The sequence below is a fragment of the Octopus bimaculoides genome, chromosome 1, assembly GCF_046866305.1.
Source record: "Octopus bimaculoides isolate indiv1 chromosome 1, ASM4686630v1, whole genome shotgun sequence".
NCBI classification, from domain to species: Eukaryota; Metazoa; Mollusca; class Cephalopoda; order Octopoda; family Octopodidae; genus Octopus; species Octopus bimaculoides.
Window position 1 is genome coordinate 120874915 of NC_142928.1, and position 24942 is coordinate 120899856.

General features: G+C 39.8%; 1 protein-coding gene across 3 annotated transcripts in view; it reads left to right on the forward strand.

Moving 5' to 3' along the window:
* LOC106881933 (outer dynein arm-docking complex subunit 3) overlaps positions 1–24942 on the forward strand; it is a 58879-nt gene that overhangs the window by 22810 nt on the left and 11127 nt on the right. For 2 of the 3 annotated variants that reach the window (XM_089357046.1, XM_089357041.1), the window contains exons 5-7: positions 4478–4582; positions 4932–5183; positions 14151–14297. In XM_089357046.1, the coding sequence (XP_089213172.1) occupies positions 4478–4582; positions 4932–5183; positions 14151–14297 (504 nt within the window). The remainder of the gene's footprint in view (positions 1–4477; positions 4583–4931; positions 5184–14150; positions 14298–24942) is intronic. The other variant, XM_089357043.1, reaches the window with a different exon arrangement.

Consider the following 24942-nt stretch of genomic DNA (forward strand, 5'->3'; position numbering starts at 1 on the left):
TGGTGCGATGGAAGAAGAAGACAACAAGAAGCAAAAGGACAGAATGAAGCGTTGGACCTTACCTTGCCGACCGCAGCGGGGTACACGATCGCTCCTAATCAGAACACGTCTTTCTCGTAACGTCGCTGTTTTCTCACTGGCCCCACGTACTAGCCTTCGACTGCGTGTCGCCGACTTCCGGTTTGGCCCTTCCGGTCTGGCTTCACTTCTGTTTGCCTCACCCCTCTCCACCTCAACACATAGCTCGTCACAGCCCATAACACCACACGCCCCCCCCTGATCTATAGATCATTCAACCGGCTCTCCCACTCACTCCTCGCTCCCGAACTACCTTAATTGGTTTCATAATCAGCCAACCAGGGAGGAGGGTACCGCTCCCTCTGTGGTCGCTGTGCGACCCCGGGACTGGCCTGAGTTCCTGGCGCGCTGCCTTCATCATCTTGCCTACTGCTGCTGTCTTCATCATCCTGCCCACTGCAGCTGGTTCCATCCTCTGAAGCACTGACAATCTTCCGCACATCCAAAACATGGCGTGGCATACCATCGACTGAAACGTTGTTCTTTGAATTGATGGAGGTTATAGTTCCTCTCCCCCATTGTGATGTGCACCGTGCATTTGGGGGTTTTACCCAAACTTCTTCCCCGATCTGCACGAAGGCGTGCTCTTCTTCTCCCCGGAGTCGCATTGATGCAATACACGGGTGCCTCCACTCGTACCTGAATATTGCCCTGTGTGGCACCGACTCCTCAGCCTGCCCTTACCTGGGCGACATATTGTACCAAAATACGGCCTCGATTGGTGAAATGCGACCCCTCTCTGCCATGGTCTTGATGGTACGATGATGCCTTTCCACCACTCCATTTCCACTTGGCCGGTATGCCGCCCTGAAGAAGCGGCTGACCTGCCACCTGTCAAGCATTTCTTTCAGCGCCTCCGAGTGAAATGCAGTGCCATTATCCAGCAGCAGCTCATCCACGGGGCCTCATTCCAGGAATATCCCATTTAACACACCTGCAATTTCCTCTGCAGTCCCCGTCTTCATCTCCCTCCATATGGCCATCCGCCCTGGTCCGCAGTCAACCATTGAGAGGTACGTCCCCTGCCGGTAGTGTGTTACGTCCACTACCAGTCGTTTCCAGTTGTGGGCCACTGGAATACTTCCCGCCTCATGTACGCCCGGAGCAGGGTCAATAGACTGGCACCTGTCACAGCTGCTAACCACTCTCTGCACGCTCCGCCTCGTTACCTCGGAGTCAACTTTCCTGGCGAGGAACAACTTCCTGTCCACTCCCATGTGATGCATGGTATGCAGTCTCCTCAACTCCGAGTCACTCAGACAGCATACTGCAGCCACAGCCCGCTCCGCATCCTCTGGCACCTGCAACCAAGCTCGTTTTACCCTGGTTAGGACATCTGCCCTGTTCTTTTCGGAAGGCACAAAGATTACGCTCAGCTCCAGATCGAACTCAGCGGTTAGCTCCCGCAATATTCCCAATCGGCGCTTTACCAGCATCTCCGCAGCCCCTTTGGTTCGCACCCTCCGCTCATCGGTGAGGACTGTCGTCACCCAACCAAGCACAGTGGCCGAATCGGTTCTAATCTCGATGGTGCACAGCCCCCACTTCAAGGCCAGGTTCACCCCCTTCAGCACGGCATCCAACTCCGCCACGTTGATATGGTTGCAGTCATCCATTTTCCTGAGCCAGGCTGCATCTTCCACCACGGTGTCGTCGATGTAGGAACTGGTGGCCTTCCTTATCCTCTCCTCTTTCCCTAGGACGGATTTGAGCACCATCGCCATAATTTTCGGAGCGGAATTCAGCCCAAAACCCAGCCTGGTTAAACAGTACGTCCGGCCCTTGTACCGCACCAGCTGGTATCGCCACAGCTTGTCACTCACACGGAGCTGCAAATATGCCGACTTCAAGTCGACGATCGTCGCTGCCTTGGTCGACTGTCTCCACACACGTAATATCTCACCGCAAACGTCCGTTGCCTCACCTCCCGTGTGGCACGATATATGGTCGTTCAGCTCCCTAAAGTCCAGCACCGGTCCGACTTTTCCTTTCGTCGGCTGCACCACCGCCATCAGAGGCAGCACTCCACTCACCACCTCCTCTTTCCACGGGACAAGGACTCCTTCCTTGATCTATCTCTCTACCTCCTCGTCGAACTTGATGCCGGCGTGACCTTTCAACGTATGCTGGTAGCAGCTCACCCTGTTCTTTAGCAGTGGGGGCTCGTCCTTCCATCGCCACTCTATCGTCCACCTCCGACCATCAAACGCCGCCTGAAAATCTTTGTCTTCGATGGTGTAAGCGGCGCTGTCCTCGACGGGGCTCTGCTCTCCCTGGCGGTCCCGACTCACGGCGCACGATGCCCCCACGCTTCCGAACGTGACCTCATCTCCTGCAATCCTAACGCCACCAAGACGGTTGATGGCGTCCATCTCCAACACCACGTCAATCTCATCCACCAAGCGGCCAACTACAATTGCTTGCAGCATTAGCTTTGCTCCCTGCACCTCAATCTGCACGTCAGTAATGCCTTCACAGCGTACCTCTCTTCCGTCGACTGCCCTCACACTGCTTTCTCCACTCCACGTCTCTACCACTCCCGGAGTCATCAGGGTCGTTGTACAGCCAGTGTCCACAAGGGCACGCGACATCTTCCCATCCACTAGCACATCAACAACGGGTAGAAAAATTTGCGCTGTTAATGATCTGAAAGGGAGACCGCTGGCGCAGTAGTCTCCTTTAGACCGTTTCCCTGCAGACATTCGGTGGCTATATGCCCCGTTTCACGACAACGGTAGCAGATGACCTCAGGCTTAGGTAACTTACAGTCTCGCACCATGTGCGGGCCCTGACACCGGAAACACTGACCTTTGAACGGACGCGCACGTTCCTTGTTCGACCCCTCTCCGCCACTCCTTGGCCGGCCACCTTTTGCTGTCGCCGCTGCTACCAGCGGTGACGACCTACGACAGGAAACTAACATACGAGCTCTCGATATTATATCCGCCATGGGCATGGTACTCACGTCCGGCAGTTTCTGCAATTCGACTGACAGGTGGTCAGGAAACCCAGTCACAAACGCCAACTTTACCGTTTGATCCAGCGATTCTCCCTCATACCCCGCCAGTCTAGCCAACCGCCTAAGTTCGTTGGCAAACACGTCAACCTGTTCGCTGGTCCACCTCGCTCTCCCCAGGCGAGCGTACGCCTCGAACATCCCTTCTGCGAAGGCCTCCATCAAGCGGATTTCTATCTTCTCCGCGCTAACTTGGTCCCTCTCTTCCATCTCTAAAAATAGCGCCAACGCCAGACCATCTAAGTAGAGCGGTAGAAAACTTGCCAAGTCGCATATTCCCTGGAGCTTTGCGACTAGGTTCATCTTCTTTAGCCATGCGACTACGTCCGTGTCGCCGCAAAACGGCTTAATTATGTCACTAGCAATCCTGACTACACTCATAATATTTTTTTTTTTTTTTTTTATGGGCCAAAATAGCTTGTGGTGCGATGGAGGAAGAAGACAACAAGAAGCAAAAGGACAGAATGAAGCGTTGGACCTTACCTTGCCGACCGCAGCGGGGTACACGATCGCTCCTAATCAGAACACGTATTTCTCGTAACGTCGCTGTTTTCTCACTGGCCCCACGTGCTAGCCTTCTACCGCGTGTCACCGACTTCCGATCTGACCCTTCCGGTTTGGCCCTTCCGGTCTGGCTTCACCTCTGTTTGCCTCACCCCTCTCCACCTCAACACATAGCTCGTCACAGCCCATAACACCACACTTTTACAAAATTTGAATTTTTTTTAGCTCTTTGTTTTTTAACTTTCTATGCAAAGTGTACCAATAATTCTCAGTTTTATCCTGAGTGTCCAACCCATGCCAGGATAGAAAACACTCTTTAAATAATGAATTTGATGGAGATAATTTTGTGCCATGAAATTAAAAAAAAAAAGATTGAGTGTTACTGATATATGGGATGCTTTATTGTTGTTGCTGTTGTTATTGATGTTTAACTCCAGGCTGCCTCTCCTGATTGTTCAGACCTATGATTGGAAGCATTCCATCTATAACCATCTTGTCTTTTCCAGGCATAGTATACACAGGACTACATTATATCAATGTACCCTTCCTTCTTTTTTTAAGATGGTAGAGTGTAATCTTAAGAATATTTGGTTGCCATTTCCAGAAGACTAAACAACCACATAATAGCTTAGTTGTAGCATCAGAAGCAGCAGCAGCAACAGCAAGAGTTATTGTTGTTTAGCTACTATTATCAATACTAATGGTTGGATGTTCTGATTGATCAAAAGCATCACAGTATCTGAGAAAATTGATGAATTCATAGAAGGTTGTGTTTTTTGGGATAAGCATATTTGGTTTGAAAAAAGAAAAACTTATTTCATATGTATGTTTTAGAGTAAAAGATTTCTATTTTTAATATATCTATTTTCTATAAAACAGAGAATAAGATACTTGGAAAATAACTGTGATAAAGCACAGATGAAAATATATGAGGCCACTCATCTTACAAGAACATATGAAAAAATTCTTCAAAAACTAAAAGAAATAAGTATATTTCTCTAAATTTTATCTGTAATTTTTATCGTTATTAAATACTTACAACTCTCCAACTATATGTTGAGTGTTACTTGTTCACAAAACTTTTTGAGTTAAGTGAATTCCCTGTGTTTGTAAATATGTGGTTGAGTGGGTGTGTTGGTTGAACTGTCCTTGTATACACTCAAGTGTATGCATCTATTCACATAAGAATCTCAGATGGAGAATTTTTGGAATGTCTTACAAATCTCCACTGTGTCACTAATAGATGTATGTATGTATGTATGTATGTATGTATGTATGTATGTACGTACATGTGTATGTATGTAATCTTTTTGAACTATATTCTTATTTATAGGACTCTCTAAAATGGCCTTTAGTTTTGGAAAACCTTGAGAAGGAAATCAAACAAAGTTTGAATGAGCAAGAGGAACTGCAAGCTATGTATAGAGACGCTCAACTTTCTAAAGAAAATGCCTTGAAAGTTCTGAAGAAACATGAGGATATGATTTCTCATGAAAGGAAGAAACGAGAAATACAGCTGCAAGAACTTAAGAAAGAAGCTGAAGAAAAGAGGATGCTTCATGATAGAATAGAGCGGCGATTTAATGTAAGTTGATTAAAATTTAGTGTTATAGAGTTGAAGTTAAATTGTTGCTATGGTAACAGAAACGACAGAAAATGCTTAATACCTTTCATTTCGAGTGAACTTGTTCTCTCAAAAACGATGGTTGTTTCAAATATATTCTTTCAAGTAATTTTCTTTACAGTTACTGAAATTTGAAATAACTTTTTAAGAGTTTGGACACTTCCTTTTCATAACTCTTGGGAAATGTTTAAATTATACAGAAAAAAACTGAATGCAATAATTTTCATTTATTTTCATTAATTTTTTAAAGAACATGTTGAAGTCAATTTAAATAAATGCTTTGTCAGTAAAAGAAAAAAAAAGCTGAAGAATTATCTCCCTTAGATACTATGAAATGTATCCTTTTCTACTCTAGGCATAAGGTCCGAAAGTTTGGGAGGAGTGGGGGGTAGTCGATTAGATCGATCCCGGTACGCAACTGGTACTTAATTTATCGACCCCAAAAGAATGAAAGGCAAAGTCGACTTCGGCGGAATTTGAACTCAGAACGTAAAGACAAAATAATCTTTTCTACTCTAGGCACAAGTCCCGAAATTTTTGGGAGGTGGGGCCAGTCGATTAGATCGATCCCAGTACGCAAATGGTACTTAATTTATCGACCCCAAAAGGATGAAAGGCAAAGTCAGCCACGGCAGAATTTGAACTCAGAAGGTAAAGATGAAATACCGCTAAGCATTTCGCCCAGCTGGCTAATGTTTCTTATTTCTTTATTGCCCACAAGGGGCTAAACATAGAGAGGACAAAGAAGGACAGACAAAGGGATTAAGTCGATTACATCAAGCCCAGTACGTAACTGGTACTTAATTTATCGACCCCGAAAGGATGAAAGGCAAGGTCGACCTCAGCGGAATTTGAACTCAGAACATAACGGCAGACGAAATACCGCTAAGCATTTCACCCAGTGTGCTAGTGTTTCTGCCAGCTCGCTGCCTTAGATACCATGAAAAAACATCGCCTGTCATGTGATACAGTTAGAGCAGTGTTTCTAACTGGGATGGAGGCAAGTCTCTCTCTCTTAGTGGAGATTAGAAAGGAGGTAAACAAATTAACAAGTTTATAAAATTAGATATTTTCCAACTTTTTAAACTCGTCTAACAATTATATGGGTGCAATCTCATTAATAAAGCAGAGTGCCAACATATTCCACTCTGATATTGTGTGTGTGCATCTGAAGGGGTCTGGTGTTTGCCAGTTTGAAACCCACTTAGATGGTGCCTTATCTCTACTATCCATGGATATACTTATAAAATATATATGAAAAAACACTAACGACACTCAAGACTTTGAGAAGCATTTTTCCATGCTCAGAATTGTAAAAATATGGAAGAAACTACCCATGTCCATTGTTAGCCATTGAGACACCTCATCCTTCAAAAATACCAATCCTTCTGCTGAAATTCACCAACACTACATGCCTAGGTACCATTTTCTTTTTGTGGCTCTTTTACTGTTCACCTTTGTCTTTTATTTATGTACAATTACATGTACTTTTGGTTTTCATTGTTGTCTTCCTTTGCTTAACTTATCCCCTCTTTTACTCATTCTGAATGAGCTGTAGGACACCTGGCACTGTATACAATAAGATGATGATGATGATGATGATTCTTCTTCTTATTCTTCTTCTTCTTCTTCTTCTTCTTCTTCATCATCAGTAGTTTTATTTTTATAACGTGCTTTCACTTCACTACCGAGCGCAGCTCTGTGCGCCTTGGGTATGTGCTGTGGTTTGCTGTGGTGCTCTTATGTTTACTGTATTGAAAGTGTTTTGCGTAGAATGTGTGCAGTACCCAGTAGTGCAATTTTCTGTATGTTATATATATTTGTAAGTCCTGCTATTTTTGTTATGTATTTGTCTGAATATTTTTTTATTATACCTACTATGATAGGAATTGTTTCTGTTTTTAGATTCCACATTCGAGTTATCTCTATTTCCAGGTCTTTGTATTTTGAAAGTTTTTCCATTTCTTTTAGAGAAACGTTGTAATCTGCTGGTATTGATACATCAATTAGAAAGCATTTTTTTTCTTCGTGATCTTTGACAACTATATCTGGTCTATTTGCCTTAATTTCTCTATCTGTGTGTATTGGCATATCCCAGAGTATGGTTGCTTTCTCGTTTTCTGTGACCTTTTCTGGCGTGTGTTTATACCATCTTTTTTCTGTTGTTATTCCATAATGTTGGCATAGCTTCCAGTGTATATAGGTCCCAGCTCTGTCGTGTCTGTGAATATATTCCTTCTTAGCCAGGACTGGGCAGCCAGAGATAATATGATTTATTGTTTCTTGTCGATCTCCACATATTCTACAGTTACTTGTTATATTTCTTTTCATTATGTGTTTTTGGTAATTTCTGGTGGGGAGGCTTTGGTCTTGTGCAGCAATTAAAAATCCTTCAGTCTCTGCTTTGAGTCCTGAGCTTCTCAGCCATTGCTGGGATTTTTCTCTGTCTATTTCTTTCGCATTTAGTTTAGCCCAGTATTTATCATGTAGGGGCTTTTCTTGCTATCGTTTTATCATGGTCCGTTGCTGTTCTAGTTTTAGTTTGGATTTCATTTGTTTTATAGCTTTTGTTGTTTCTTCTTCTTCTTCTTCGTATTTGTTAGGTAGATTGATTTCTTGTTTGTATTTGTCAGCTTCCTTAAATACTGAAAACAGTTTTTTGTTTTGCTCGTGTTTTGTGGCTATTTGTATTAGTTTCCCTTGTTTCTGGAGTAGGTATTTTTGCAGTCCTATGGTGGTTATTTTATAATAGTTTTCTAGCTGTATAAGACCCCTGCCACCTTCTGTGCGTTGTATATATAGCCTTTCTAAGTCAGATTTTGGGTGGTGCATCCTATATCCTGTCATTATTTTTCTTGTTTTCCTGTCTATTTTACATAGTTCGTTTAGTGTCCAGTTAAGGATGTTGTAGCTGTAGCTTATAACTGGGACAGCTAAAGTGTTGATACCCATTATCTTGTTTTTAGCATTGAGCTCTGTTTTTAGTATTGATCTAACTCGTCTATAGTACTCTTTCTTTATTTTTTCTTTCATTTGTGTATGTTGTATCCTATCTAGTTCATTGACTCCTAAATACTTATATGGTTGGCTTTCGTCTAGTTCTCTTATTTCATTGGTTTTATCTAGTGTTATATTGCTACTTTTAACTAATTTTCCTCTTTTCAGGGTTGCTTTGGCACATTTTTCTAATCCGAATTTCATTTCTATTTCCTTGGTAAAGCCGTGTACTGCCTGTAGTAGTGTTTCTAGCTCTTTGTCGTTTTTTGCATATAATTTTAGGTCATCCATATATAGAAGGTGGCTGACTGTTTTTCCATAGCATTTGTAACCGCATCCAGTTCTATTTAGCAATTCTGTTAAAGGTGTGAGTGCCAGGCAGAACAGGAGTGGAGAGAGCGTGTCTCCCTTATTATTATTATTATTATTATTATTATTATTTTATGTTTGACTTTTGTTTTGCATTTGTACAAGTTGGATCCAAGTCTCACCCAGAGACCTCAAGAGACAACAAGTTAGAAGTTCATGTAGGTGTTATGCCTAGAGTACCATATATTTGGATTTGTACAGTTTTGTTCAAGTGAATGTTTAAGAAACCATAAGAAAATTATGTGTTTGCTTTAAAATTTGAGATCACATAGACAGTATTTTACGTAGGATATGGGCAGTTCCCATGAGCACTATCTTTTGAACTTCAGCCATTTTGGGGTTTCCTGGAATCTGATCTAGGTAGTAATCAGCCCGTTTCGCTGTCATTCCCAGGGCACCTATGACAATAGGTATTGTTTTCGTCTTCAGATTCCACATTTTGCTAATTTCTATTTCAAGATCTTTATATTTGCTCAGTTTTTGGTAGGTCTTGACAGATACGTTTATATCGATTGGGACAGTCATATCAATGAGGAGGCATGATTTTTGTCTGAAGTCTTTCAGTATGATGTCTGGCCTATTTGCGTCTATCTTTCTGTCAGTTTGAATGGTGAAGTTCCAGAGGAGTGCAATGTGATCATTTTCAAGTACTGGGGGTGGTTTGTGTTCCCACCAGTTTTTATCATGGGGCAAGTCCAGGTTTTTGCATATTACCCAGTGAATATATTGTGCAGCTCTATCATGCCTGTTGAGATACTCTGTAGGCGCAAGCAGACTGCACATGGAGACAACATGATCGATGGTCTCATTTTGTTGTTGGCATATACGACATAATGGGGAGCTGCCGTTCTTTAATATGTTGGCCTGGTAGTTCTTTGTAGGTAGGCATTGATCTTGGGCTGCTATGATAAACCCCTCTGTTTCTGATTTCAAGCCAGAGGCCATTAACCATTGGTGGGTAAGGGCTTTGTCAATATCTGCATTATTCGCTCTCTTTGGGTATTTGCCATTGAGAGGTTTTCCATGCCATTTTTCAGTCATAATAGCTAAGGCAGCAATTTTAGCACGGGTTTTCAAGCGCTTAGCTTTTTCTGCAGGTGTTTCTAGTTCGTCTAATTCTTGAATTTGTTGCAATTGGAATTCACTTAGATATTCCTTTGCCTGTTTTGTTACTGAGTAAGATGCTTTCTTGCTTTCATATTTTAAGACAAGTTTTAGCATCCAGTCCTCAGAGTTTTTCAGATAGGTGTCTAGGCCAATTGTGGCTACCTTCATTGATAATGCCAGCTGTAAAAGTCCTCGGCCTCCTTCTTTTCTTGGCAGATAAAGACGTTCTATATCTGCCTTAGGGTGGTGCATTCTATGCATTGTCAACAGTTTTCGTATTTTTCTGTCAACATTACATATTTCAGTAATTGACCAGTTAACGATGTTGAAACTGTAAGTCACGACTGGTATGGCTAGAGCATTGATTGCTTCGATCCTGTTTCTCGCGTTCAGCTCTGTCTTCAGTATTGCTCTCACCCTGCGATAACATTCTCTTCTGATCCTTTCCCTCATCACTGAGTGCTTGATATTGTCCCCTTCAATTACCCCTAGGTATTTGTAGCTCTCCGCTGGTTCTAACTCTTTTATGACATTTTGCTGGTCAAGGTTCACATTAGATGTATTTGTCATTTTTCCTTTGATAAAGGTAGCTTTTGCACATTTATCAAGGCCAAATTGCATCCTGATGTCATCACTGAATTGTTTAACAATCGCTAGTAGGCCTTTGAGTTGTTGGTCATTTTTTGCAAAGAGCTTTAAATCATCCATGTATCAAATATTTTATAACCAAACTGTGCATCATTGAGCAATTTTGAGAGCGGTATTAGGGCTAGACAGAAGAGGAGTGGTGATAGTGAGTCACCCTGGAAAATGCCACATGAAATTCTTACATCTCCAGCATTTAGAGATTCATTGTCATTGTTCAACATCAGTATGGTTCTCCATGATCTCATACTTACAGATAAAAAGTTTCGCAGAGTAGGAGCTATTTTATACATTTCCAGACATTTCCTAATCCAGCTATGTGGTAGGCTATCAAAGGCCTTTTTATAGTCTATCCAGGCTATTGACAAGTTTTTGTGTCGCTTGTGACAATCTTCTAAGATCATCTTATTGATGAGTAGCTGATCTTTACAACCATAAGATCCACGTTTACATCCCTTTTGCTCATTAGGGAATATGCTACTTTCTATTAAAAAACTATAGGTGTATTCGGTTAGGACAGATGTTAGCGTCTTATACATTGTTGTTAAGCAGGTTATGGGGCGATAAATTTTTGGTTCGTTTGTTTCCTCAGTTTTTGGAAGCAGGAATGTTAAACCATTAACTAGCCAAGAGGGCATCAAACTAGGATTTTTTATTTTTTTATTATTATTATTATTATTATTATTATTATTATTATTATTATTATTATTATTATTATTATTATTATTATTATTATTATTATTATTATTAAGGTGGTGTGCTGGCAGAATCTTTAGCATGCTGGACAAAATGATTAGTGGCATTTTGTCTGTCTTTATGTTCTGTGTTCAAATTCTGCTGAGGTCGACTTTGCATTCATCTTTTTGGGATTGATAAATTGGGTACCAGTGAAACACTAGGGTCGATATAATTAACTAGCCCCCATCCCCCAAATTTTAGGCCTTGTGCCTATAATAGAAAGGATTATTATTATTATTATCATTGCCTTTGCACAGCTAATGCTGGAGATGTACTATGGTGTCAGCTGTTCACTACCAGTGAACTAAGGCAACACCTCTTATTTTTCGAGCACTTCCAGAGTATTTGAGCAATTCCAAGCAGTGCTATTTTCAGCAAGTGCTCCACCCTTATTGCAGCCCCTATTTGTTCCACGTACTTCTGGAGATTTTTGCTCACTGTTCCCAGGGCTCCAACAATTATTGGTACTACTGCTACCTTTTACATGAACCACAACTGCTTAAATTATTATTATTATTATCATTATTACTATTATTATTATTATTATTATTATTATTATTATTATTTTATGTTTGACTTTTGTTTTGCATTTGTACAAGTTGGATCCAAGTCTCACCCAGAGACCTCAAGAGACAACAAGTTAGAAGTTCATGTAGGTGTTATGCCTAGAGTACCATATATTTGGATTTGTACAGTTTTGTTCAAGTGAATGTTTAAGAAACCATAAGAAAATTATGTGTTTGCTTTAAAATTTGAGATCACATAGACAGTATTTTACGTAGGATATGGGCAGTTCCCATGAGCACTATCTTTTGAACTTCAGCCATTTTGGGGTTTCCTGGAATCTGATCTAGGTAGTAATCAGCCCGTTTCGCTGTCATTCCCAGGGCACCTATGACAATAGGTATTGTTTTCGTCTTCAGATTCCACATTTTGCTAATTTCTATTTCAAGATCTTTATATTTGCTCAGTTTTTGGTAGGTCTTGACAGATACGTTTATATTGATTGGGACAGTCATATCAATGAGGAGGCATGATTTTTGTCTGAAGTCTTTCAGTATGATGTCTGGCCTATTTGCGTCTATCTTTCTGTCAGTTTGAATGGTGAAGTTCCAGAGGAGTGCAATGTGATCATTTTCAAGTACTGGGGGTGGTTTGTGTTCCCACCAGTTTTTATCTATTATCATCATCATTATTATTATTATTATTATTATTATTATTATTATTATTATTATTAAGGCAGCGGGGCAAAATGCTTAGTGGCATTTTGTCTGTTTTTTATGTTCTGTGTTCAAATTCTTCTAAGGCCAACTTTGCCTTTCATCCTTTTGTGTTGATAAAATAAGTACCAGTTAACCACTGGGGTTGATGTAATCGATTTGCCCCTCCCTCGAAATTGCTGGTCTTGTGCCAAAATTTGAATGCATTATTATTATTATTATTATTATTAACATAAAAAAAAATTGATATGACGTTTTATATACATTGTTCATATTCAATGTCCCATAACCCATTGGGTGTATCAGGATATCATTGCAAACTATCTTTATATGTTATATTTAAAACATCTAAACAAATAGGACAATTATGATTAAGGGGCATTACCCAGAGATGTCATTTACACAGAAAATAACAGTCAAGTTTTGGCCATCGCTAAAAGTTCTGAGAGAGAAAAAAAACTTTTATTAATTAATAATACTTATGCAATAAGGAGACAAAGACTCAATGACTAATATTAAATTAATCTGAACAGATTAAATTAATATTAATCATTGACCTGATTACTTCATTCTTTACTGCATTAAACTTGACTGATAGCATACTAGGTCACTTCTTTTAATATCTTTATGCTTGTACTTCCACCCACCCTTATATAAAATGGGGTAGCTGTGTATCTTCTCTATAACAAGACACCTATGCTTGTCCCTTAATGGGACTTTTTAATTTTTCTTTCCTTGTTCTTTTCCTGATTTGCAAGTTTCTTAGTGACCTTAGTAAAGGCTGGTGGCATGAGAAAAGCACTCAGTACACACTGTAAAGTAATTGATATTAGGAAGGACATCCAATCATAGAAACCATGATAAGGCTGATGTTGGAGCTCAGTGCAGCCCTGCAGTTTACCAGATCCTGTCAAACTGTCTATTCCATGCCTGCATGGAAAAAGGATGTTCAGTGATGATGATGGTGATGGTGATAATGATGATGATGATGATGGTGATGATGATGATGATGGTGATGATGATGACGACGACGACAATGACGATGACGGTGATGCAGTTGTGAATCATTGAAGCTGTATTAAGTGACTGACTTAGCTACTGAATTAAAATCTCTGTGGCAGTTAACTCTTTAACCCTTTAGCATTCAAATTATTCTGTCAAATGTATTTATACGCAATGTTTTGAATTAATCATGCATTATCTCATAGCTTTGAGATTTCAATGATGTGATTGTTTACTTTTAGAATGACATTGTAGGGTAAGTGTGAGAGGCTGAATCTGCCCAGTTTGAACATAAAGCAGACAGAATATTATGGCTGGATGCAGCCAGTTAAAATGAGAAAAGGTTAATTATGAGTATCATCAATAAGTGATTTGCTGAAAGTATGTTAAGATATGGAACTGAACAATAACCAAATCTGATATTATACCATTTAAAAAAAAAAAATAGAGAAATTAAATTTTAAAATATTAATTTTTCATGGTTTTTTTTCTTTCTCAGTCTGAATGACATACTCAGAGTTTAACTAGTGTACATTCTTTTTTTAAGATTTATTCACTTTTTCACTGTTTCACTTCCTGTGCATATTCTGTGTACTGTTCATGCAGTTTCGGTTACTTTTTCTGATGTGATGTAGTGCACCTGAGTATTGTGTACAATAAGTTCATCACCATCATCATCATCATCATCATCATTGTTATTATTATTATTATCATTATTATTATAAAGGGTTAGGAAATGTCTGATTTGCAATGATTGCCTTATATACCATCACTATGTCACATTCTGCTGCTACCTTAGATTTAGAGATTAGCTATTGTTATTACTCTATCTATTTTTCTTAACATTTAGGCCCAGCGTCCATCCTTCCAACAACAAGATGAAAATGCATCAGGAGAAAAACAAGTTTTATCTGGAGAAGAGCAACAACAAAAGATCAGTACATATGAAGAAGCTTTTAGACGCATCAAGGAGGCCACTGGTGTATCTGATACGATGGTAAAATATTCTCACTCTATACCCATTCGGATTCACACACACACAGACTCTTACAGACATACATACATTACAAAATATATGCAAACATTCATACTTACATGTATGTGTGTGTATTAATGTTTGTTTTATGCCATTAGGTGCAGGAATGGCTGTGTGGTAAGTAGCTTGCTTACCAACCACATGGTTCCGGGTTCATTCCCACTGCGTGGCACCTTGGGCAAGTGTCTTCTACTATAGACGGAAACTGAAAGAAGCCTGTCGTATATATGTGTATATATATATATATATATTCACGTTTGCCGGAGAAACCTACCAACACGACTCTGGGGTCACGATGGGAACGAGAATGGGTCCCAATTATGCCAACCTCTTTGTTGGTTACATTGAGGCCCAAGTATTCTCCCAATTCTCCGGTCCGACCCCAGAACTATACAGTGGCTACGTAGATGACTGTATAGGAGCCACCTCCCTCTCCCGCGAACAGCTCTGCCTTTTCATCTCCTTCCTCTCTAACTTCCACCCTGCTCTTGACTTTACTTCTACCATCTCTGACACCTCTGTTAACTTCCTCGACATCTCTCTTTCCATCAACCCCCCCTCCAACTCTCTAACTACCTCCACCTTCTTCAAACCCACTGACTCCCACCTCTACCTCAACTTCTCCTCCTCCCATCCATTCCACACCAAACGGGCCATCCCCTACTCCCAGTTCCTCCGCCTCCGACGTTTGTGCAGCCTGGACCAGGATTTCGAGACCCAGTCCCAGTATCTTGCTCATCTGTTCATGCATTGAGGATACCCCTCCCACCTTGTCCAATCCGCCCTCGCCTGCGCTCGTCGAATCGACCGCACCACCGCCCTCTCTCCTCCTCCACACCAATCCCCTAACCGTACCCCCTTCCCACTCCGTTTCCACCCTGCCACTCTACCCCTTCATCGGAGGATCCTACGGGCCTTCCGTCGCCTCCAGCTCGATCCCACCACCCACCCCATTTTCCCTAACCCACCCCTATCCTCTTTCAAACGCGCCCGCAACCTACGCGATCTACTGGTCCGTAGTACCTTCTCCTCTTCCTCCCCACCCCCACCTGACTCCTTCCCGTGCTCCAGATCCCGCTGTCACACCTGCCCCTTCATCACCAACACTACCTCTGTCACAGGGTCGAACCTACACACTCTTCACATTCCACACAGTTTCACCTGCACCTCCTCCAACCTAATTTACTGCATCAGATGCAACCTATGCAACAAATTAGACATGGGGCAGACGGGCCGCCGGCTAGCCGACCGTTTCACCGAACACCTAAGGGACGTTCAGCTAGGTTCGGACTCCCCCGTCGCTTCCACTTGGCCAACCACTCCCCCTCTAACATCTCCGTTTTTGGCCTCGCCCTGCACCATGGGTCCACTCCCTCGCGACTCCACTTGGAACAGCGCTATATTTTTAACCTTAGATCATCTTTCCCCTTCGGACTCAACACAGCCCCCTCCTCCTTATGACTCTCCCCTTTACGACAATGCAACACTTTTCTATATTTATTATTTTTTATTATTACTTTTTTTTTTACCCCCCCCCCCATCCACTTTACATTATATCCATTATTCACTTTTTTATTACAATCACTACAATTTTCCACAATTTATTTCATCTCTTCCTACACGCATACATACCCACACACAAAAAATACATGCACCCATACACACACATATATGCACACCTACCCCACAACACACCACACACATGTATGCACACCTACCCCACAACACACCACACACATGCATGCACTTACATGCTCAGATTCGCCCACACACTTATACAAACGCACATACACACACACACTTGCGCATACACACACACGCAAACATACACACACACACACACCCAAGCATACACACCCTTGCACACATAACCCATATATACCCCCATTCACACATACCTCCCACACACCTGACAACTCATACATACCCCCATTCACACATACCTCACATACACCTCCCACACACACACATACGCACACACACGTTCTGTTATTACACACACACTTGCTGACTCTTGCGCACGCACAGATATTCACCTCCCTTTTTCACTCTCCTGTCTTAGAAAGAACTTTTCCTCCACCACCTCCTCTTCCAGTCCTTCCACAATGTAACCTCGTGGGCATCGGTACCGATTTTCTCTTCCTCCGTTTTTCCATTCTTTGAACTTTCCGTCTTTCCGACGAAGGGCTCTGCCCGAAACGTCATACTCTCTCTCTTTCCTTTCCCGAGCGTCCAATAACACTATCCATATCACGTCCTCACTTTGTTGTTTTTTGTGTCTTTTTTAACTATATATATATATATATATATATATATATATATATATATATATATATATATATATATATATATATATATATATGTGTGTGTGTGTGTATATGTTTGTGTGTCTGTGTTTGTCCCCCCAACATCGCTTGACAACCAATGGTGGTGTGTTTACGTCCCTGTAACTTAGCGGTTCGGCAAAAGCGACCGATAGAATAAGTACTAAGCTTACAAAGAATAAGTCCTGGGGTCTTATGACTGAAACAAGTAAATGAGTAAAAGAAGTTATAACAAAAATAATTTAACATTAAACTGAAAAATTGCCCAATACTCTTTGTAGAATACATACGTATACTTTTACAAGAAAAGTGGTAGCAGTGACTTCCTTTTCTGATAAAGATCTCTCCAAAATGTTAATTATTAGCTCTCATCATCTTAATATCTCTTCTTTTATGCTTTAATAAATATTTCGTTTTGTTATGGTGCAGAGCTCACCCACTTCCAAGGTAGATAACTTCCTTAATCAATCTAAAACACTACAGTGATTGAAAGTCTCTTCCATCATATCTTTTATGTTATACTTTAAATTATAAATCTCACAATGGAACAGTTTTGTCATCAACTGTGCAGCAGATTTTCCCATTAAAAAGGCAGAAGATTCAATCAGATAGAGCATTTTGACACAGATAGAACTGTATGGTTAAGAAGTTCACTTTATAACCAAATGATGTCTGCTTTTGGTCCCACTGCATGACAGTTTAGACAAAGTATGTTATACAATAGCCTCAGACTAACCAACATTTTCTGAGGTAGAGGAACTTTATCTCTCTCTCACACGTGCACACACACTTTTATATGTAAACACACACACACACACACACATAACATAAATAGGTAATATAGTTAGAGAGACAGATAGGCAGGCAGACAGACCAACAGTCAGACAGCCAGAATATGTAGGAGGGTATACAGAATAATCTCAAAACATATTGAAGCATGAAATATCTGGAATACAAGATCTTTCAAATATTTGATCAACTAGATCTGTGCCATAAGTAAGCTGAAGATGACCGGAGCCAATGAGAGAGCCTCTCAGTCGTTGAGGGAGTTTCTTAAGCTAATGAGGGAGCCTTTACATGGTCATCTCACCTGCTAGAAACAACAGCAATATCACCCTCAAATCACACCTTACTGTAATAAAGTAAAGAAGGTAGGCTACATTGAATATTGTGAGTAATATTATGGAAAAATGAACAATTTTACAGCTGGAATGCCTTTGATCATTGATCTACTTGGACAAGGCTCAATACAACAATAGCTTATCAACTTAGCCAACAGATATTTAAAATATCAATGCATATTATTATTATTATTATTATTGAGTGAGAGAGCAAAGCATGCCATCAAAGTGACACTGGGGTAAAATATACGAAGCCCATTATACCCATCATGACTACCTGTCTGATAAGGGTACACCAGGCACATGCATCACAACCATATGTGCGCGACATGATGATCTCATATCAAGATAAACAGCGCATGACCTCGCAGGTGGGGCCCAATTAGAATTTTCTTCAGGTTGAGTAGCCTATCCCGCTCAAACGGTCCCTGAATAAGGTTTGTTTAAGAATGTTGAACAAAACAACCATGTTTCCAAAAGTGAATTATTCAAACCCCAAAGAATTCCTCTCAACACATGGCTATGATGCTCCCCGACTACTTCTGCTCATGATCAGAGATGCACATATCGTCAGCCACCAAGGGATATGCTCAACTGGTTAAGGTCAAACAACTGACAAGCAAATCTGTGGTATGGAGCAGAATAATTGCTGTAGCCCATCTTTTATACCATATTATTATTATCCTGTTCAGGCTATATTATTAGCATTATTCTGCGATTGAGAATTTAAAAAAAAAATCACTTCTTTAACTTATTATTATTATTTAATCTATACAATGCCATTGATTTTTGTTTTAGTTATCTAAATTGCTTGAGCCTTCTTCAGGGGTGATTACTCTATGTCGTTTGTACCATCTCTCTCCACATATCCTGAGGGCCATATTTCAGCCTGCCTATTTATTATCTTCTATCTTTTATCTTTTACTTGTTTCAGTCACCTTCAAGAATTTTTAGCTGAAGGTATCGACCTCAGCACTTAATTTTTTTTTAAGCCTGGTACTTATTCTATTGGTCTCTTTTCTAGAACTATTAAGTTACAAGAATGTAAACACACCAACAACACTGGTTGTCAAGTAGTGGTGGTGGAGGGAACAAACACAGACACAAAGACACACACATAGCTATATATATATATATATATATATACACACATATATATATATATACACACACACACACACATATATATATATATATATATATATATATATATATATATTTACTTGGAGAATGGAGCAACAAATACAAGAAAAAGCATTTTCGTTGGACTACATAGCCGTTGTTTTATTATGTGGAGCTTGTGAAATGAGTCAGTGTGGAGGTTTAGGTTATGTAATGAGTCATTTTGTATATTATGTCATAGTCACTTACGCACGTTTCGATCCAGCCAGTAGTTTGGCCGATCTCTTCAGAGTGTTGAAGGGTATATTCAAAGTTTGTGGTGTGCGGAATGTAGGAGAAGTAATTATTGGGTGTAATATATGTGGTGGTGTGATAGTGGTGATAGGTAAATAGAGCCTTACGTTTTAGTTGTTGCGTTGGTCTTCTTGTAAGGGGATATAGGGTGGGTGCTATTTAAGAACATTGTTCCAGTTTTAGTCAAGTGCATCTCCACGTGATATTTGTGATTGCTAGATGCGCTGTTTTTATAGCACCGGCGGTGTTAGTACAGGGAAGCAACCCTAAATTTAGGTGAAAAGGGAGCTAACTTTTGTCTTATTCATATCTACTTAGAAGTAAAGCTATTTTATGCATATTTAGTTTTGCTTAGGAGGTGTAATGTATTATATATTTAATTATACTTAGAGAATGAGTATTTAGTAGCGTGAAGACAGGTTAGACTAGATTCATATCTCCTGTTTAATAATTAGTTCTTAGCTGTTAGGATTTCAAGACATTCTGTTACACAGAGATTGCACCGTCTGTTAGTTGGGTTATAGGAATTAGCTACTTTTAGTATGTGCCACTTTAGTTTATATTCTATCTTATTGTCGTTTAGTTCCCAGATATACCCACTAAGCCTTGTAGAATTTGCCTTATTTCTGTTTTTAAAACTCGCTAGGTGCTCATTATATCTTAAACGTATTTGGTTACTCGTTCCCCCAATGTAAGATTTAGTGTGGCTATTTGTTTGTACATCACATTGGTAAACTATATTATCTGTCTTGCACCTATTGGAGAAATTGCATTTGTTCCTATCTCTACAGCCACATAGGTTATGAGGGGTGTCTACGTATGTGTGCTGTTGTGTGGCGCTATTGTTTTTTCGGTGTGTATCCCTCCTAGTAAGGGGTGTTGGCCTAGAGTTGGATTTATTCCTATTGTTTAGAGGGTTGTTGATTTGTTTGTTCGTTGTGTTTCTAGCTGTATAGAATGCGTCTAATTTCTTATTATTAAAAGATGCTATTATGGTAGCTAAGTTACATGTTAGGCTGTGGCCTATTCTTATTTTGTTCTTAAATATTTCTGCGTATTTATTGTTCACATTGAGGTGTTTATCTATTATGTTCACTAGTGAGCAGACTATGTTGGTTTTGAGGCCCATGTTATAGGGAATGATTAACCAGGTCGTATCCTTATTGTTTTTGCTGCTGTTACGGCCATATCTGGTATAGAAGCTACCATCATAACTGGGGAGGCTGGTGAATTTTTCTCTCCGGCTGTCTAATTTATTTGTATATTTGGGTTTATTTTTAATATGTGTCTTTTCATTGTTTTCCCTGCTAGTATTGTTAGGTTTTAGTGGGCCCGATATATGGTTCCTTTTAGTCTTCTGGGTTTCCCTGTAATTTAAGCTAAACTTATCGTTGTATTGCTTAATGTTGGTTCTGTTCAGGTGGTTATTGTATTTCTGTTTCGTCTCGTTGTTAGCCTTAATCGTCCTTTTAATATTATTGGTATTTGTGTTTATATTGTTGTTGGTATTTTTGGTGTTATGTGGTTTGGTATTGGGACGTGTTGTATTTCTATTACATGTGTTATGCTTATCTTTGTCGTTCATATCGTTAGTGTGGTTTCCATCGGTTTTAGGTGCGTTAGTAGTGTGCGTGTTTCTAGCGTTTGGGTTCCTTATAGTTGGGTCTTTTTCATGGTTATTGGAATCGATTAATTTAATTTTATGGTTAAATCCTGCCTTATGTAGTGCGCTATTGTAGGTTTCCTTATGCTTATTAAAGATAGCTTGGTTAGAGGAGAGGCGTGATATCCTATTGCTTATACTATGTGCTAAGCCCCTCTTGAGGAATAGTGGGTGGTTGCTGGATGCATTTATGTATTTTAGGTTAGTATTAAGCTTTATGTATGGTTCATGTAGTCCTGTGGCTAGGTTGCAATTGGCGTCTAGGTAGTTTATGGATGTGTGTTCGTTTTCTATAGAAATGGCTAGTCCAAATCTTTTGAAGAATTTATGCAAGTTTTTCTTGATGAGCTCTAGTTTCCTATTCGAGGGATTTTTAATTACAAATAATGCATCGTCCCTGTATAATCCCCCTTCCAGGTCTGGGAATTCCTCCTGTATGTAGGAGAGCAGATAAATTCCTACTAAGTCACTTATCTGAGCTGAGTCCGGGGCTCCCATGGTGATATCGAAGGAGTTAGGGGAGTCTTTACGGACCCAGAGCTTGTTATCGAACCTTATAATAGATTTTCTAGCTTCGAGTATTACATTAATTTCTTTCTTAGTTAGTTGTGAATTATTATTGGCATATATTAGGGCACTATTTAATATCGTGGGGTTAATTGAGGAGTAGTAGTCTACTATATCTATCTGTATGAATTTGTAGTTACTAGTATTTTGTATTTTGGAGAACCAGTTAAGGGCTTCATATGTGTTAGACCATAATTCAAGGGATAGTCTACTTTTTAGCGTAGGGATGTACTTATCAAGTATTAGTTTACTTAATTTGCATAGGTCTGATCTATTAGGGCATATTAATCTAACTTTAGTGTCTGTAAGGAAGTTGGGTTTATGGTCTTTTAAAGTGATTCTAGGTCTAAGGGGTATAAATGGTTCAGTTTTTTCGGCTAAGTTGTATTCTAACATGATGTCCTTAGCTGCTAAGTTCATGGACCTTAAGGTGCTATCTGGTGTTATTTTATATTTTTTTGTTATTTCTTTATGTAGGAGTTGGTGATATAAGTTGATGTCCATAGTGTAAGAGTTTCTAGTTTTGTCTGAGTGGACAATAATTCCATTCTGTGATTTTAGTTTGTGCAGTAGGTTTTTAAGGTATCTCTGGTAATTATTCCTTAGTGGGTATCGCTTGAACTTGATGTTTTTGATGGTGTTCCATATTTCATTTTCAAATGCTTCTAAGTGGCTGTTTAGTGGAGGGGTTTTCTTGGTCCTAAAAGTTCCTTTGGTCAATTGGTTATTATCTCTGTTGTGGTGTGCCTCATTATGGTCATTTTTATCATGGAATAATGCCTTCCAACGTAGTCAGTGGGTGAAGTCAGTTATTTTACTGATGACCTCCTTAAGGTATACATTCTTTGGTGGTATTGGAATGTCTTTTAGGGATGCTTCTATTAGTATCTGCTCCATTATTCAGTGTGTGCCTGTTTAAAGCTGACTAAGGCAGTCTTAGTCAGGGGTATGTGAATAGGTAAGTGGTAGGTTTGCCTCGATCCTTCAGGGGTAGTCTGAAGCATCCAAGCAACCAGGGGATGTTTAAATCTGGAGGCACTCTTGGGGATCACCTGTATGGGTACCGTCTTGGGAAGAGGGCGTCCAGAGGCAGGTAATATGTTGCTTAAACCGTAGTTTATGTATTTACTTGGAGAATGGAGCAACAAATACAAGAAAAAGCATTTTCGTTGGACTAGATAGCCGTTGTTTTATTATGTGGAGCTTGTGAAATGAGTCAGTGTGGAGGTTTAGGTTATGTAATGAGTCATTTTGTATATTATGTCATAGTCACTTACGCACGTTTCGATCCAGCCAGTAGTTTGGCCGATCTCTTCAGAGTGTTGAAGGGTATATTCGAAGTTTGTGGTGTGCGAAATGTAGGAGAAGTAATTATTGGGTGTAATATATGTGGTGGTGTGATAGTGGTGATAGGTAAATAGAGCCTTACGTTTATATTTATATATATATATATATATATATATATATATATATATATATATATATATATATGTATATATAGTGTGAAACCACTAACATGTCTTGGAAACCAACTGATGAGAAAATAAGCTGCAAATGTTCCTTGTATCATGTTTTTATCTCACTTTTCTGTCCGTTATATTTTTGCCCAGTTTTCGTCTATTTTTCCCTTCTGTATCTAACTCATGAAATATATATATATATATATAAATTAGGCGTAGAAGTGGCTGTGTGGTAAGTAACTTGCTTACCAACCACATGGTTCCAGGTTCAGTCCCACTGTGTGGCACCTTGGGCAAGTGTCTTCAACTATAGCCTCGGGCTGACCAAAGCTTTGTGAGTGGATTTGGTAGACGGAAACTGAAAGAAGCCCGTCGTATATATGTATATATATATATATATGTATGTGTGTGTGCCTGTGTTTGTCCCCCCAACATCGCTTGACAACCGATGCTGGTGTGTTTACGTCCCCGTAACTTAGCAGTTCGGCAAAAGAGACCGATAGAATAAGTACTAGGCTTACAAAGAATAAGTCCTGGGGTCGATTTGCTCGACTAATGGCGGTGCTCCAGCATGGCCACAGTCAAATGACTGAAACAAGTAAAAGAGTAAAAGAGAATATACAAATATATGACAAGCTTCTTTTGCTTTGCATTCCCAAGGCTTTGGTCAGCACCCAAAGCTATTGTAGAAGACACTTGCCCAATGTGCCAAGGGATCACAGATGCTACCTCTAAGCCCGGGTTTTAAACCTTTTTCAGATTCTTGGTCTAAAACACAAGAACGTAGCTCATTTAGATATTGTTTCACTTTTGCTAAATTTCTAAACACTTTCAGAAGGCAACTATTCAGTTGCCTTCCTAAATAGTTAAGAATTTGAAACTCCTACAGCATATTCTTGTTACAAGACTTAGAAAATAAAGTTTGATAATCTAACACTTCAATTAATGCTTCTTATTCTTCTTTTTTATATGCTAAAGGAAAGAAAAGCAAGAAAAATATGAGGTGATTAGACTACCAAACTCTTTTCCTAGACTTGTAACTAATATATGCTGTAACATTTTAAAATTCTTAACCATTCAGTTGCCTTCTTGAATGAGTTAGAAATTTCACAGACATTAAGAACATCAAAAGGAATTATATTCTTGTCACAGATCTGCAAAGAGTTAAAACCAGGGCTGGGCTACATCTGTGAACTCCTTGATGTGCCAGCAAAAGTATGCCAAATTTTGTGTGAAAATATCAAAACATTCAATATGTGCACGCATACAAGCCCACACAAAGGATCACATGTGTGTATATATATATATATATATATATATATATATATATATATATATATATATATATATATATATATACATATATATATATACAGGATGCGATGAATGAACTGTCGTCTAAATTACGCAAAAATGAAAATAACACTAACATTTCATTTTATCAGATATATTTACCAAAATTACATAAAAATATTTTGAAATAATAATGAGTAAATTTATTCAATAAAATAGCCATTGGCTTCAACCACAACCTCCAGACGACTTTGGAATCTCCTGCATCTCTTCTGAATGGTTTCCTTGTTTAAGTTGGTGAATGCTGCCATAATCCTTGCCTACAGTTCATCTTTGGTGTTACAAGGAGTTTTGTTGGTCTCTCACTCAACTGTGCCTCACGCATAATAATCAAGGGGGTTGCAGTCTGGGGAGTTAGGTGGGCAGATGTTAGGGGTGATATGGTTGCAGAAATTATCTGACAGACCTGCCTGGGTTCTCCTGCTTGTGTGGCATGGTGCAGAGTCCTGTTGCCAGACATGGGGTTATTCAGCAACCACTCTCTTGACCCAGGGCAGCACCACCTCCTCGAGCACTTGATGTAGGCCTCTGTGTTGAGTGTGAGACCTTGTGAGAAGATGAATGGAGGTATAATGTTACCATCACTAGTGATCATTCCAAATACCATGATGTTGACTGGATGTTTGATTTTTATTACTCTCAGTACATGTTCATATTGGAGCTTCCAGCGCTTCGTATTGGAGTTTCCAGCACAAATGCCAA